The sequence below is a fragment of the Leucopleurus acutus genome, assembly GCF_964270905.1.
Source record: "Leucopleurus acutus genome assembly, chromosome: 1".
Classification (NCBI taxonomy): Eukaryota; Metazoa; Chordata; class Mammalia; order Artiodactyla; family Delphinidae; genus Leucopleurus; species Leucopleurus acutus.
The window spans coordinates 36750613-36767351 of NC_139142.1; the positions used below are offsets into that span (position 1 = coordinate 36750613).

At 41.8% G+C, this 16739-nt stretch overlaps 1 protein-coding gene across 1 annotated transcript in view; it reads right to left on the reverse strand.

The window, feature by feature from the left end:
- MTHFD1 (methylenetetrahydrofolate dehydrogenase, cyclohydrolase and formyltetrahydrofolate synthetase 1) overlaps positions 1-16739 on the reverse strand; it is a 58432-nt gene that overhangs the window by 34493 nt on the left and 7200 nt on the right. Inside the window, 6 exon segments of the mRNA XM_082840907.1 lie at positions 471-607; positions 2381-2481; positions 2603-2739; positions 3610-3663; positions 4339-4398; positions 12277-12361. Coding sequence (XP_082697033.1) covers positions 471-607; positions 2381-2481; positions 2603-2739; positions 3610-3663; positions 4339-4398; positions 12277-12361 — 574 coding nt within the window.

The window sequence follows — 16739 nt, forward strand, 5'->3', positions numbered from 1 at the left end:
GACTGCACTGTCAATGGGATGGTTCCTGGGAATCATTCCTGGGAATTCCTGGGCTCAGGAATCTGATGCAGGGGTCAAGAACAAGCTGTGACCGAGGTCACAAGACCACCGTCCATAACCCGCTCTGGACACCTCCACCTCTAAGACCACCCACTGTCGCATACGTGGGATCTGGCTGCCATGGGTCAATCCCAGTTCTTATACTGCTAACCCCTATCTACCACCAGATGGACTGGCACAGAAAGAATACAGTCCAAACAAAAATCTGCATAGACTTGGACAAGTTTTAAATTTGAATTTGTTTCTTCATCTTGTAAAACAGACAAGAATCACAGAATTGTTAGAGGGGTTAAATGCGGTAATGAGGTACATGGCAGCTTCTGGCACTTAAATATGAACCATCCCCATTAGGCAAGAACCCCTGCCACACGCAGGAACGGGCATGCAAACGCGCGCGCGCGACCCCTTACCTCCTCGCCTAGGTGGGCAGTCTTGGAGTGGCAGGTGGTCACTGTGGCGTGGCTCCACAGAAGCAGGTCATGCATTGGGGCACCAACTATTTTACTGCGCCCGACCACCACAGCGTGCCTTCCAGCGATCTGCACCCCTGAAAGAAAAGCCAGCGTGCATCAGAGAACTGGGGGAAGCTGCCCTCCTTCGCATGCCACCTAAATGGGAGAACTCAGGACAAGTGCACAAAAGCAGGTTCTTAGCATCAAAAAGCAATCTTCCTAAAACCATCCCTTCGTTGGCTACTCAGGGTTTCAGCTACAAGTTGGGACTTGTACATGTGTCCTTCTTGCTGTGGGTTTCTGAGAGGAGCTTAAGCCAAGATCCATTCATCGAGTCATAGAGGAGAGTGGGGAGAAAACCTACACTCAAATCAGAAAGAAACCCTGACATACAGCTAAACAGCCATATGGAAGAAGAGGACATATTACATTACATGGGAAAAACCGTTATAGGAAACAAGGTGAACGTAATGGGGTGGAGGGAAATTAGATTAGTATCAGTAACTCTTTAGTTCCTCATCCAAATTTCTCTTTTGGCTTAGGGCCTGAGCCACAGGGTTATTTGCAGGGAAGTGATAAAGGGGAACTTAACTGTAGTAAAAAATTTTCTTTTTGTTTACTGAGCACCCATTCTTCTGGCATTATCCCAATGTCCTTTTCAGGACTGACATACTCTCCTCAGTAGAGATGGTGTGGGTGAACACCCAAGAGTGAACAAGTGACCATATTTCATCCCCTGGACAATGAGATCCATCCCATGACTCTTAGGCACAAGGATGCAACAGGCTGGAGCTGCTCGGGGTCACCAAGTAGAGCTCAGAACGAGCCACCACGCAAAGGGGAGCAGAAATAAGGTCCTGAGGACTCTACTGAGCCCTTCTACCCAGCCCCACTGAAGCGGACTCTTCCTTAAGGCAGTTTATGTTTAAACTGTGCTTCTTGTTTAACATTAACTCTATCCAAAAAAGGTAAGTTTCTATATAATGCTAACATCATGAACATCTAGAAGTAAAGCCCTCAAAGTGTGAAGTGTTTAGAAGGTAACTTTCTATACTTTTTAGGGTACAGTAAAGGACCTGAAGCTGCATTAGGGCAAATGGTCACTTCAATATCAACAAGAGGAGGTGGGGAGCCGACAGCTGCCACAGCTCATGGGATTTTTTCTATCAAGTTGGAACACACTGTGTGCTAAACATGCCATAGAGTATAAATTTTGCTGTAGGACTGAACAATAATAGCTGTCCCAAGGCTTACAGATTGACCTTTCCTTGCCAGCCACAGAAAATTTTTCACTTACGTTAGCTAAAACTTTCCACTTTAAATTTCTGATCCACTTCCTTTAAACAGGGTGCACTTCCTTGTAAAAAATAACCTCTGCTAAAAAGTATTCATGATGAAATTAAAATACCAAGAGGCTGACTAGGTAACGGGGTAATACGGCCAATTATCCAAGGAATCCATTTCCCAGATCTACAGCGGTGACTCGGGGCCCATTCTGGGATTCAGACTTTTCACTTTGCACCCTACGGACTATCTGAATCTTTATTATCACATAGGTTACTTTTTCACACAAAATAAATTGCTTTGAACTCAAATAACTCTGAGTTCAAATCTTGGCTCTGCTGCGTCTTGGACAAATTACTCAATCTCTCTGAGAATGTCTTCTCAGCTATTAAACAATAAGAATACCTACCTACTTCATAGAGCTGTTGAGAAAATGAGAATTTAGGTAAAGAAGCTCCTAGCACACAGGTCCTGTGCCAATCAAGCCCACTTATTCAGGGCTCACAGTGTATCTCCCCTATACCTCTGAAGGTCAAGACCAGGCTCCATGAAATGGTGCTTTGTTTTTGTCTGTTTGTTTTTACCTGTCTCCTTGATGAGTTCCAAGCATCCTTTGGGTGTACAAGGGATGAAACAGTCATTTAAGTCACCTCTAGCAAGTTTTCCAGCACTGATGCTAGTCAATCTAAAACAAGGAAAGTGATCGGCGTCTTTACTCTTTAGAACCAAAATGATGTGTTCCTGAAGTAGAAATACATTATAGTCGCAATCATGCAATATGGTACAGAAAGGCAAGTCACACTCACCCGTCCACATCCTTTTCGGGTGCAATAGCGTTGAGCAATGCTTCAGTGTTAATGGGATTCTCTGAATCTAAAGGTAGCTGCACTATGAAACCATGCACATTGAGGTCTTCATTCAAAGATGTAATGCACTTTAACACCTAAAAATAATACCACATACAACTTATATACCACATAGAAATCAACAGGGTGGAGAAACACTTTCCAAGTCAGAAGTCCCATTTTCCCCCCGAGAGTTTAACTGTAGTCCTCTCAGAATGTACCTTGCCTTGGATCCTGAGAGCAACTCTACCTTAACACAGAATGTAACCTTCAGGTGTCTTGCAAGAAATCCAACAAACAAAAGAGCTAAGAACTTTAATAAACTATTACTGCAACAGTAAAATCCATGGTACCATCACCCAAATCAAGATTTCTGTGATGACAGAAATGTTCTGTAATTTGTACCTTACAATAGTGGCTACTAAAATACTTGAAATGTGGCTTGGTTCAACTAAGGAACGGAATTTTAAACTTTATTTCATTTTAATTAAATGACCACATGGGGGTAGTGGCTATCCTGCTGGACAATGCAGATGTAGAACATTTCCACGACCTCAGGAAGTCCCTTTTCCTTCCTGCCGCTTCCCAGTTAATCCCCCACAGTTCTGACTTTACTAACCTATGATCTGTTCTGCCTATTCTTGAACATCACAGAAATGAAATATACATTTCATTTTTCAAGTGCAGGTAACAACAGGACAGTGATCAGTTTTCAATGAACATCGCAGGTGATTTGCAAACAAATGATGCAGCAATCACACTGTGAGTACCAAACATTCATACCTAGCATTGCCCCATTTACTCTGTGGGTATTTTCAAAGATTTCCTGAAGGCTGAGTCTGTGAAGAAAGAATTACCTGGAGGTTTCTTGTATGCTGAATGCATCAGTCCCTAAAGTTGCACTAAACTAAAACCAGAGAGGAAAGCACTTCAGCTGCCCTCTTAACAGTTGATTCTTAACAGCTCACCTCAGATTCTGTGGCCGTTCGTGGTAACTTAATGTGCGTGGCTTTGATCCCGATCTGCAAGAATGAACATTTAAAACAGGTGCGTGGCAAAAGGACATGGGCCCATTTCTTCTACAGATGTGACTAAGACAAACCAGGAGGTGGCAGGCATCATTTCACCCTCATATATCCTGAAGAACGAGTCTCTCACTTTGACCCATCCATCGTTTACTTGTTAACTGTCACCACAGCACTTAAGCAGTTTTATGTCCACTATTCCTGCTCTTTATTTGTGTTTTGTTTTGTTTTGTTTTGTTTTTGCGGTACGCGGGCCTCTCACTGCTGTGGCCTCTCCCGTTGCGGGGCACAGGCTCCGGACGCGCAGGATCAGCGGCCATGGCTCACAGGCCCAGCCGCTCCGTGGCATGTGGGATCTTCCCGGACCGGGGCACGAACCCATGTCCCCTGCATCGGCAGGCGGACTCTCAACCACTGCCCCACCAGGGAAGCCCTATTCCTGCTCTTTAGAAGCAAGCAGATCACTGATTAGAAAACATTCCAGGGCAAACAAGAGGCTGAAGCTCTGTTACCCATTTCTAACTTGCGAAATACATAAACTGAAGTGTGCTGTGGGCGATAAAAGTTTTTGTGGGGGGAGCACAAAGGGGAAGGGGTGGCAGACAGGACCTGGGGAGGGGGAGGGGTAAGAGTGGAGGGCGGGGGCGTTGGCGCCGCTGTTCTGGGCTTTACCTCTTCAGCAGCCTTCAGCTTCACATTTATATAAAGATTAGAATCATCTCTGTTGCCGACCTAGAAAAATAAAGACATGCAAATCAGACGATTAGGGAAAGGCAAAGTGTATGGAAAAGCTTCTGAAATTTTAGTTTTGATAAAAGGAATATTTAATCACGAGACTCCTGTTAGGGTGGACCTAATCCTAGCTCTCACGGAAGAGACGCCCATGCCAGGCAAAGGGCAGTCTGCTGCCTCAAGACAGAGGAAGAAGCACGCAGAAGCCAAATCCCCTGCCCCACCATGCTAGGTCTCACTATGTTCCCTGTTTCTTTAATCACGGACATATTTAGTTTTCCATGGTAATCATTTATCTAAAATTTTCCTTTACAAATATTTTTCCACATTTCGGTGGTTGACATTTGTCCTTTTCAAAGTTGAAACGTCCTCTCGGGGTGATATGCCACAATAAATTTGGTTTCTCCCAAAACTGCAGAGGGAAAAATGGTACGTCCTTGACACCAAAGGTAACTGATGCATGGTTGCTTTAAACAGGACAACTGTGGAGAAAGAAGCTGGCCCTAGGAACAGAGTATCTCCAGGTCTGGTCACGCTGATGCTGTTACTGGAAGCTCCCCTCAGGCTCACAGAGCACGGCCTTACTCTTAGCTGCAGGTGTCCTTTATAGAGAAGTCTCAGTTTTGCCAGTGCTGATTTGAATTTCAAGAGCCAGATGAATGCGGTGAGGGGAATTTGATTTTTCTATGGGTTATTTGCACCTAAGTGCATTAGGTGCTTCCTGTGGGGCTTCCCTAGAATTTTAGTGCCTCTCATGTTTCATTTTCGTCATTTTATATATATGACCTTTGTCCCTATCATCCAACCTTCATTGATTCAGTTACCAGATTTAATACACTCTGGGATTTTTAGATCAAAGTAGGAAACAGAGTACTGTTTTTTCATTTTTTTTAATATTGTAAACAAAGAATTTTGCCTGCCATTTCAGTTCTATAAGGATCAAGTCATTAGCCCCTGCAGTTGCTGACCTGCAAGTACACCCTGAAAGGAATTCAGGGTGCAGCATTCCATGTTTTGGAATATACGGGCCCCTTAGATAGTTCAAATGCATGTCTTAGGAAGAATTTCAATGACCCCAGATTCTTGCATCTTCCCACACATAGAAAAGCACTACAAGTATTAACTGAGGGGACTTCCCTGGTGGTGCAGTGGTTAAGAATCCACCTGCCAATGCAGGGGACATGGGTTTGAGCCCTCGTCTGGGAAGATTCCACATGCGGCAGAGCAGCTAAGCCCGTGAGCCACAACTACTGAGCCTGCACTCTAGAGCCAGCGAGCCACAACTACTAAGCCCGTGTGCCACTACTGAAGCCCACGCACCTAGAGCCCATGCTCCGCAACAAGAGAAGCCACTGCAATGAGAAGCCCGTGCACCGCAACGAAGCGTAGCCCCCGCTCACCACAACTAGAGAAAGCCCGCGTGCAGCAGCGAAGCCCGACACAGCCAACATTTAAACAAATGAATAAATAAATTTATTTTTTAAAAAAAGTATTAACTGAGATAGCTGATCCTATGACCAGCAGTAGCCTTTCACTGAGATCTTGACTGCCTGTATCTCCCAGCCCAAATTCACACACACACACACACATTATCTATATACTGGCTCCTCCCCTACCTCTTTGGAACAGTTTCTCTGAGCAATTAGAAACTGTCACTGTCTCCTAGGCTATAGCACTCAGTAAGACACTGAATTAAACTCAACTCACAGCTCTCACGTGGTACGTTTTTTAAGTTCACAATATTTATAACTACAATTAGTTATCACAACTTAACTCGGAGATTAAATGGTTTTATCACTCACTGCCGGTTTTTTTTTTTTTTTTTTAATAAATTATAACTTGTCTGTTCTATACTTTATCTTCACCTCTCATGTAGCTAAATGCAACTGTAAGTCACTTTTCCAGGAATGGCGTGTGGGCATTTTCCTGAGTCTGTGCACCTGAAAATATTTCTCTGCTGTCTTTGCACTTGAAGGCACTGAGTTTGTTTGGCTGAGTTTGGAGTCATGACATTTTCCTTCAGAGTTGCTGTCTTTGGCATCTAGTGTGACAGAAGTCTGAAGTCTTTTGTTGTTGTTCCTTTATAGGTAACTTTTCTGTCTGAATGTTTCTGAAGGAATTTTTCTGAAACTCCAAAACTACCACCAGTTTTTTAACAGAAAGCTTAACAGTTATGAGCATATGTCAAAATCTTACTGTAATCCTAATGCAAAGAAAAAGACCTCTTAAGATCCAGTTCAAATATTCTCATCTAGGCATTTCATAGGGAAAAATGGTTATATAATCTTTGATAGACTGGATGCAAAAAGAATGTTTAGTTGAAGAACAGTAGATTCTTGACTGACAGGCAAGTGGGTGGATGGCCTACTGGTTTCCCAGAACAAATCTTAATCCCATTATAGTTTATTAAAAAAAAAAATCAGTTAAGCATTTTATCAGAAATACCAATTTCTTCCTTGAAGGAGGTGAATTACATCATCCAAAAAACATCCTATTGAGACAGAAAAGGAAGTGGGCAGGGCACAACCATTACAAGAATGACACAACCATTAAGAACAGGATACCACAAAAATTGGTTAGAACACATGAGGTCCAAGATGGCAGAAGAGTCTACTTCCAGTGGACCTTGAGCCTCATTATACACTCATTGTAATACATCAGCATATGCTGAATGACACACCCATGGGTGCCATGACAGTTCCGAGGCTGACCATAAAAGGCCCAAAAGCAGCACGGTGGCCCAGTTCCTGGAAGTCCCTGCCCCTCCTCCAAAATACCTGGACTAATCCCCCCACTTGTTAGCCTATGAAATTACCCAGCCCATAAAAACTAGCCACCCCCACACCACGGAACCACTCTCTCCTTTTAAGACGGCCTATGCTGTCTATGGAACATGTATCTCTCTAAATAAACTTGCTTTCACTTCACTATGGCTCACTCTTGAATTCTTTCCTATGCAAGGCCAAGGACCCTCACCTGGCGGCCTGTCTGAGGGACTCACCCGAGACCTGGGATATGACCATCCTCTTGTGCCCCATTTTTCCTACAACACTATCTTAGAACAAGTTAGGGATTTTTTTTTTTTTTTTTTTTTTTTTTTTTTACACCAGGAATCTACAAACTGTTTCTGTAAAGGGCCAGGCAGCATATATTTTAGGTTTTTCAGGCCACATACTCTGTCATACCTTCTTTTTTAACCATTTACAACCTGAGCAGTTTTGGACATGGGCCACAGTTTACCAATCCCTGTTTTACACCATAAAATATCTTGAGTATTGGTCTACTGATTAATTTTTCTTCTGCTCCAGGAGCCTTTTGTAAACATTCAGGCCAATTGAGTTTATTTTTTTTGTTTTGTCCATGTCTTTTGTGAGGACTGAATAATTTACTATCTATAAAGCACTTTAGGGCTTCCCTGGTGGTGCAGTGGTTAAGAATCTGCCCGCCAATGCCCGCAAGCCACAACTACTGAGCCTGTGCTCTGCAACAAGAGAAGCCACCGCAATCGCACACCGCCAAGGAAGAGTAGCCCCTGCTCGCTGCAACTAGAGAAAAGCCTTTGCGCAGCAACGAAGGCCCGACACAGCCAAAAATAAAATAAATAAATTTATAAAAAGCACTTTAAATAATACCTGGTAGGAAGCAAATGTTATTATATTATTAATAACTATTTTATGGAAATACAGCCTCATTTGTATCTCTTTTTTTTTTAATTTTTATTCATTTTTGGGCTGCGTTGGGTCTTCGTTGTGGTGCATGGGCTTCTCATTGTGGTGGCTTCTCTTGTTGCAGAGCATGGGCTCTAGGTGTGTGGGCTTCAATAGTTGTGGCTCGTGGGCTCCAGAGCACAGGCTCAGTAGTTGTGGCACACGGGCTTAGTTGCTCCGCAGCATGCGGGATCTTCCCAGTCCAGGGCTCAAACCCATGTTCCCTGCATTAGCAGGCGGATTCTTAACCACTGCGCCACCAGGGAAGTCCATCATTTGTATCTCTTGTGATGAAAAGCCAAGTCTTAATTTCCATTAAATATTTAACTATTTGTAAGTTATCAGTCCGCTGTTTTAAAAGAAATTCCAACTTGTGGGTATATATGCCTGGACCAGATCCTGAATATCCTTAATACAATGCTAATGAATTAGAAAAACGAATGGGAAAAGCAAATTGATTTTGGAGACAGATAGAGCTGGGTTCGTATCCAGACTCAGTACCTTCATGTCTGTGGCTTTGGGCAAGCTACCCAAGATCTCTGACCACCAGTTACTGTTACTGAACACAAGTTAGGGTGCTCCAGGCACAGTGAGGCCAAACAAACTGAAATGTCGGAGTTTGGAGCAAAGAAAGGTTTATTGCGGGGCCAAGCAAGGAGAATGGGTGGCTTGTACTCTAAAACCCCAAACTCCCTGATGGTTTTGAGGGAAATGCTTTTATAGGCAAAGTTTGGGTTGAGGGCTACAGGGTATGTGACTTTCCTTTGATTGGTTGATGGTGAGGTAACAGGGCTGTATTCCAGGAATCTTGTGCTCAGCCTGTAGTTGCCATCCTCTACCTGGGGGTCTCAGTTCTGCAGAAGAACTCAAAGATATTGTTATATATATTCCCTGAGGAGGAACTAGGACCCTGCCCTAAGGCTGTGCTACACCACTATTTCTAGACTGTTCCTCCCATGTTTCTGCATCCCCTCCCTTCCCTGATTAGCAACTGTTTGAATCTGTCCTATGGAACTCAGGGAAGGTCAAGGAGGCTGAATGAAGCCTATTTCCAACAAACAAGATATGGGGGACACAGGAAGGATTTGTACCAGGGAGGGTCCTGCTCGGTTTCATACAGCTCCCATCTTGTAGGGGTAGTATAACAATCAGAACCACTAGTAATATATACAAATCATTTGAACTACAGCAGTCACTCTACACAAGCAGTACTGTTGTTCCTTCTGTAAAGGATGGGGAGAGTGGGTGTAGCTGGATGGATTGTGATCAGATTTGCATTTTGACAAGGGCTACATTTGCAGTTAAAAGGACTGAAAGCATCCAGATCAGAAGCCTGTAAGCAGTTGACCAGTGGCCCAGAGGGAGGGAGCAGTAGAAATCAAAAGAAGGGAAGATATCCCAAGAGCTTATGAGAGGCATTACCAATAGTACCTTAGTCCCTAAGGGGATGTAGAGAGCAGGGAGATGCCCAAAAGAGACGGCTCAGGTTTCTAGTTTGAGTGTGTGGGAAAATGGTGGTGCCTGTCACCAGGATGGAAAAAAAACAAGAGGTCTGAGGTAGCACAGATGTGATTACAACATAATCTGTGAGCCTTGCATCATAGAAAGATGTTGATTCTGGTGCTAAAGTACAAGATTAATATATTCTACCACTGTTTTATGGCAAGGACATAAGAGACAAGCTGCAGAACAGTGTTTATGTAACAAAAACACTTTGCAATCAATAAATTTAAAATAGGAGTTTGGAAGTCAATTTTTAAAAAGCAGGAAAAAAAAACCCTCGATATTGCTACAAAAAGGTTTACAGAAACAGATTTCTTGTCTACAACATTTATTCATCCTACAACAAACAATTCACAAGAATAAGCCAAGAAATAACTGGTCCCACAAAAGTACCAAGTGGACACCCACAACATATACCTTCGATTCTTAGTAATTTGCAAAAATGGAAAATCCACCACAGCACAGGACATACCAGGCAGAACGACAGGCCTTCTGTGCTTTTCTTCTCAACTAAGGCCTCTCAGATGATGAATAGCAATGGGGGAAAATATTTAACTACTATTCACTCTGAAATTCTTGATGAACATGGAACAGAAACTTAGCAAGGGATTAAATGATATACATGGAGACATACATACAGAGAGAAATGTGAAGTGAGGAAGCAGGTGTTTCTGAAGGGAATTTCAAATGCAAGCTATCAGTTTCCTGTCATCCCAATCAACCCTTCAAACATTCATTTGTACATCTGGCCATATGACACATATTTATTACATACCTCCTGCCTGTTTATTGAAGGCCTCTTACTGGATGAATCTGGAGCTCTTGAAAGAAACCTCAGATAGGAAGTATTCTCCCATGTAGCTATGGGACTGGGGGAGCTCACTTAGGGAAAAAATAAGGTAGAAAAGAAGTCTGAGGGCTGAGCGTTGAGGTATTCGAGTGGTCTAGGTATCAGGAAGGTATCAGGAACAACAAGCAAAAAAGATTAGAGGAGGAGTGATGTCCTAGAAGCCAAGAGCCTAGAACCAGAAGAGATCCAGGTTTACAAGTTCCTGACCTACAGCTGATATCTGGGGTCAGATAAAACTGCGTAAGGCAATGGTTCCCAAAGTGCGGTTCACACACTTTTGCCGGAACCCCAACACCCTTTCAGAAGATTTGCGAGTGCCATAATACTATGATGTCATTTGCCTTTTTCACTGTATTGACATCTGTATTGAGGCTGCACAAGTTAGGCTGTGTAAGACTGCTGATGACTTAGCACTAAATCAAGACAATGGCACCAACCTGTACTAGTCACACAGTCTCAGTAAAAAAAAAAAGACACCAATTTCACTTAGAAGTGCTCTTGATGAAGCAGTAAAAATTATTTTTATTAAACGTTGACCCTTGAGTATATGTCTTTTTAATATTCTGCATAAAGAATGGGGAAGCAATCACAAAGCACTTCTGCTGCATACAGAAGTGGTTGTCACCAGGAAAGGCACTTGAGCTTTCTTGCTTTGCAAGCAGAGCTAGCAGATTTTTAAATGGAACACCATCTTTACTTAAAAGAACAACTGACAAATAATGATTATTTGGGCTTGAATATCTGGCAAATATTTTCTCAAAATTGGATAAAGTGAGCCTGCTACTTCAAGGAAAGTAATAGTATTAATTACCAATGACAAAATTTGAGCTTTCAAGCAAAAATTAGTATTTACGTACTCCTGTGAGCTTGACAACTTCTCAACACTTAAAGACTTTTCTGATAAGTTTGTTGGTGACATTAATGATTATGATTTTTAAATACTGCATAATGAAACGTGTTAACATTTGGAAGACCTGCACAATTCAGTAAACCATTATTTCCCAAATGGGGAATGAAGGACATAACAAAACCAGACACAGGTAAATAGCCATTCAAACTGCAACATGAAACAAGATTTTGATTTAACAAAGTATGAAAGTTCACTGATAACAGTTTCAGAGTCCACACTGCAACTACCTTTTAAAAACTTTACTTACTGAGTCCTTACAGTATTAAAGAAAAATATCCACAACTATCTGGGAAGACTATTAAAAGAACTCTTCCTTTTACAACCATACGTCTGTATAAGGTCAGATGTTCTCCATATATTTCAATCAAACCAGCATAGCAAGAGACTGAATATAGAAGTAGATGGGAATCCAGCTGTCTTCGATTAAGCCAGACAGTACAGGGTTTTGCAAAAATGTAAAACAATGCCCCTCTTCTCACTCAATTTTGTTTCTAAAAGTTACTTTGTCATAAAAATGTTACTTATGCTAACACCCAGTGAGCTTACTCTTGGCATTTTAAAATATACAAATGTCTTTAAAACTCTTAGTTTTAATTTCTAAATAGTATATATCAATGGATAAATCCATATAAACGAAAGTTTACGGGTGTAAAGCGGTCCTAAGACCAAAGGTCAAGAGATACTGGATTAGGGAAAGGTACCCACAGAGAACAGCAGAGGGCCAGGACAGGCCAACACATAGAAGTTGAGCTGAAGAGGAGGAGCCTGCAAAGAGAAACTGAAAAGGTCTGAGGTTTCACAGAAGCCAAAAAAAGAGAGGAAGCGCTTTGCTGTGCCTGTTGTCTTAAATGCTATCGAGAGATTGAGAAAGGAAGAAAGATATTAGTAGAAATACACTATCACAATACCTGTAAAATTGCCAGACCTGGTGTGAAACCAGGTGCTTGCTCCTTCATCTGAATGACTTGGTTCTTCAGTCTCTCCCTTATTTGCCTAGAGAAACAGGAAAAAATTGGAGTTAACATTTAATGTTTCAAGCCACAAATAAGCAATGTGTATTACTGGATGTATTTCTCTTTTAAATTAAAAACACCTTCATTAACAGACATTATCTGATATAATATGTACCCTGTACCACCCATCAATTTTCCAGGCCTCAAGTAGACATGGAACTTTTCTAACTCTTATTGACACTGACTGGGCCATGGGGTATGGGCCAGTTTAAAACATACTAGTTGAATATATAAAACAGACAATCAACAAGGACCTACTGTATAATACAGGGAACTCTACTCAATATTCTGTAATAACCTAAATGGGAAAAGAATCTGAAGAATAGATACACGTATATGTATAACTGAATCACTCTGCTGTACACCTGAAACTGAAACATTGTAAATCAATTAACTCCAATATAATATTAAAAATAATTTTAAAAAATACTAGTTGATGGCATTCAAAATCATACAGTGAACAAATAAAAACTTGGACCAACACTTCTGGAAGGCTGCTAATCCTCATCTTTTTCAGCCTTTCCACTCTTCAGGTGCTGTAGGAAAAACGTTTGCAGGAAAGAACTCAAGCTCACACCTTCTGCTCAACCTACCCTACCTAGTAAGATGATCACAGGGTATCCACATAAGGCTGCATGATAAATCAATGAATCCCACTCTGAATTCAATATGAATTTACAAATTATATCCTAATTCACAAAAGAATTTTCCTTACTCAAGGTTGAAAGTATAACCTCTTGTGAAACAAAGATACATCAACTTACTAACACACAACTCTCAACAATACAATAAGACATCAATTAATTACATTACATCTATAAGTAAACATTCAAAGTAGTCCAACCTTGTCCAGTTACGATACAGTTATTAACTTGAACAGGATCTGTCTCTCCTGAAGAACCAGTTTTGTCATTTATCTTTTTTCATCCTAACCACACTTGACAAACAAATATACCCGGACATTAGCAAGCATCTCTTCCCTCATCCTAATTTGGTTACTCCCTTCCCCAGTTCTCCACACTTGACAAATATGTGGCATAAAAAGGCACAGGAGTCACAAAAATAGATTATGTGTATTAGCCTAGTAAACGGTAAGAATGTTGAACAATACAAGAAGTCATACCGAAGACTTCAAAATCTTCTAAGCTAATAGACTTGTTTTTTCAAATCAGTATTCTATAAATCTTATCGTTCAAAAGAAGTATTAACGGACTGCTGGATTTCCTTTTACTGGGATCTGACCTGAATAGAGGCCACAATTCTGCCCTGACACAAGATAACAGGAGATACCATAGCTGCCAAGTTTTCCCTAGGCTGCCACTGAAACTCCCCAGCAGTTCCAGCCACAGCTGTTTCTCCTGCATGATGATCAAAAGTGCTAACAGGGGAGCTGCAGAAGGTCTGTCTCTCCCAGGGGCCAAGTTTCCAGACTCCACTCTCTCCTCTCCCCTTCCTTCCCCCAACCACTGTATGATCACAAAGTGCTAAGCAAAGGTTTCCACTGCTTCTCCTTAACCCTCTGGACCCAAACAAAACCCACGGTTTAGGGTGGGGGTGGGGGTAAAGAGCCCACCATTCCTGGCACAATGTGAGACAGTAAGGAGACAGAACAGTGAGAAGAAGTGAACACGTCTGAGACTCTCAATAACCCTCTGAAGTACGTGAGGGAGAAAAAGCTTTCTTATCCCTGCTCACAGATGTAGACACAGGCTCTAAGCAGTCAGGTTGGGTGGCTTTCCCAGGTCCAATTTACAGAAAGAACAGCAAGTGCAAAGGCCCTGAGTGGGTAATTGAGGCCCAGGGGGAAGCAGTAATCAAATGAGGTATACAGTCATTTATTTGGAATGTGATGGGAAGCCATTAGAGGGTTTTCAACAGGGCTGACATGATTGGACTTACATTTTTTTTTAAATAGATCTTTATTGGAGTATAACTGCTTCACAATACTGTGTTAGTTTCTGTTGCGCAACAAAGCGAATCAGCCATATGCATACACATGTCCCCACATCCCCTCCCTCTTGAGCCTCCCTCCCACCCTCCCTATCCCACCCCTCTAGGTCATCGCAAAGCACCGAGCCGATCTCCCCGTGCTATGCTGCTGCTTCCCACCACCCATGTATTTCACATTTGGTACTGTATGTATGTCGATGCTACTCTCACTTCACCCCAGCTTCACCCTCCCACCCCATGTCCTCAAGTCCATTCTCTCCGTCTACCTCTTTATTCCTGCCCTGCAACTAGGTTCATCAGCACCAAGAATATGGAACACTTCATGAATTTGCATGTCATCCTTGCACAGGGGCCATTCTAATCTTCTCTGTATCGTTCCAATTTTAGTATATGTGCTGCCAAAGTGAGCCCTGGACTTACATTTTTAAAGGATTATTCTGGCTGCTGAATTGGGAATAGACCCGAGAGGGAATGGTGAGAATCAGGGACAGCAGCAAGAAGTCACTGCAATTGCAAAATCCAGGCCAGAGGTGATGGTGGCTTGGATTAAGGTATCAGTGGTAAGCTGGCAAGAAGCAGATGTATTCTAGATATACTAAACATGAAACACAGAGGAAATGCCAGGGCTACAGATGACTCTCAGGTTTTGCGGTGTGTGAAATGGAGCTGGGAAGACGGACAACTACAAATACTTTAAGAACAGAGCAGATTTCATACTGATACAGTGAATTTATTTACCAAATCTTATAAGGATTGTAGAATAAGTAAGCATTTGAGACCCAAGGAAGGAATCTAGGGACAAATAAAAATAATATTTACACCCAGCAGGTAGCAAGCTATAGGAACCCAGTACTACAAGGTGGTATAGGTGGAAAATGTTGTTTCAGCTCAGTAGGTTAAGAGCAAAGAACAAAATGTTCTGTATTTTCTATGCTATAATTTAAATGGGTCTAAGTACGCATTTTTTTTCCCTAAAAGATTATAGCTTGAGATCAGTTATACTGACTCCCTTAAACTTTTTCTAAGAAGCAGGACTGTTTTAAAAGTTGCATTAGCAGGGATATTCTTCCAACTACAAAGATTTGTTTAAAAGCTAACACTTGGGCCTCTGAGACATGACCAGAATAGCAATGAGACATTTTTAAGTCTCATTTTAAGCCACAATCAGCAAGAACTAGACAGCCCAGAACACTAAAGCAACCAGTGGAAAATCTTCTGCCCTGGTGAGGAAAAAAGAAAAAAAATCAAGACAATTGTAATTACGTCTCTGTTAAGTCCCTTAAAATTTTTTTCCTGCCCGGTTTTCTTGGTTGGCCACTAACTGAAGCACCTTAAAACAAAAAGTGGAATAACAAAAGCCAAGTGTCAGGTATGTCTGAAGTTGAAGAAACTACAGAAGAAGAACATGGAGAGAAAAATTAATACTCCCTCCCTCGTCTATCTTTATTTTAGGGTCATAGAGCTGTGATGAATTAAATGGTGGGAACCCCTTTAATTTTTATAGCTCATTTCCAGAAAGTATAAATGCTATAATGGAACAACTTTTGAATCACTGAAACCTCCTAAATAAACAGAAACTTCCTTGAATTGCAGATGCCTCCCATTTCTATCCTCGGCCCCATGAGTTATACCATCCTGGTAAAGATTCTGGGGGCAAAGTGAGGCAGAAGTGGGCATGTGGAGAAACACCCCTGATCCCTGAATAGAACTACACATGCCAGTCACACCATCTTCCATCAACATTCTCTAAAATCTAAGGGAAGACATATCTCAATCTTGATGTAGGAGAAATCAGTACTAGAGTGCCAATGAAGGTAGCAGGACCAAGTAGCAGTAAACCATTGAAGTCTCTCTGGTCCTGATGGACAGATACTAGTAAATAGTCATAGCTAATTAAACATGAACAGACACAGATGCAGTTTTAACTAAGTTGTTACTGGTATCTAGTGGGTAGAGGCTAGGGATACAATTACATATCCTACAATGCACAGGACAAAGAACAACAAAGAATTGTCCAGCCCAAATGTTAATAGTGCCCAAGGATGAGAAACCCTGCTACTGGCCAATAAAATGCAATGTTTGCGGTTATCTTTTCTAAGGTGCAAAAATCACAGTGGAAATCATTTATAGTTCAACCTGTCAAAATTTGTTTGAATCTCTATGGATAAGTGTTATTTGCGTGACTATCAGTTTTCTCCAAGTTGACTTCTCCCACATATAGTTGTCAAAGAGCCTAGTCAACAAAAGTCAAAGGTGTACATCCCTACAGAATCGCATCACCCTTGAAGAGTCCTAGTCAGAGCCTAATATCTCTAACAGTCACCCAGATCTCTTGCCTCAAGTCTTGTACAATTATTCCTCAAAAAGTCCACTATGAATTCCAACTCATTCTGTTTTACATAATGGCC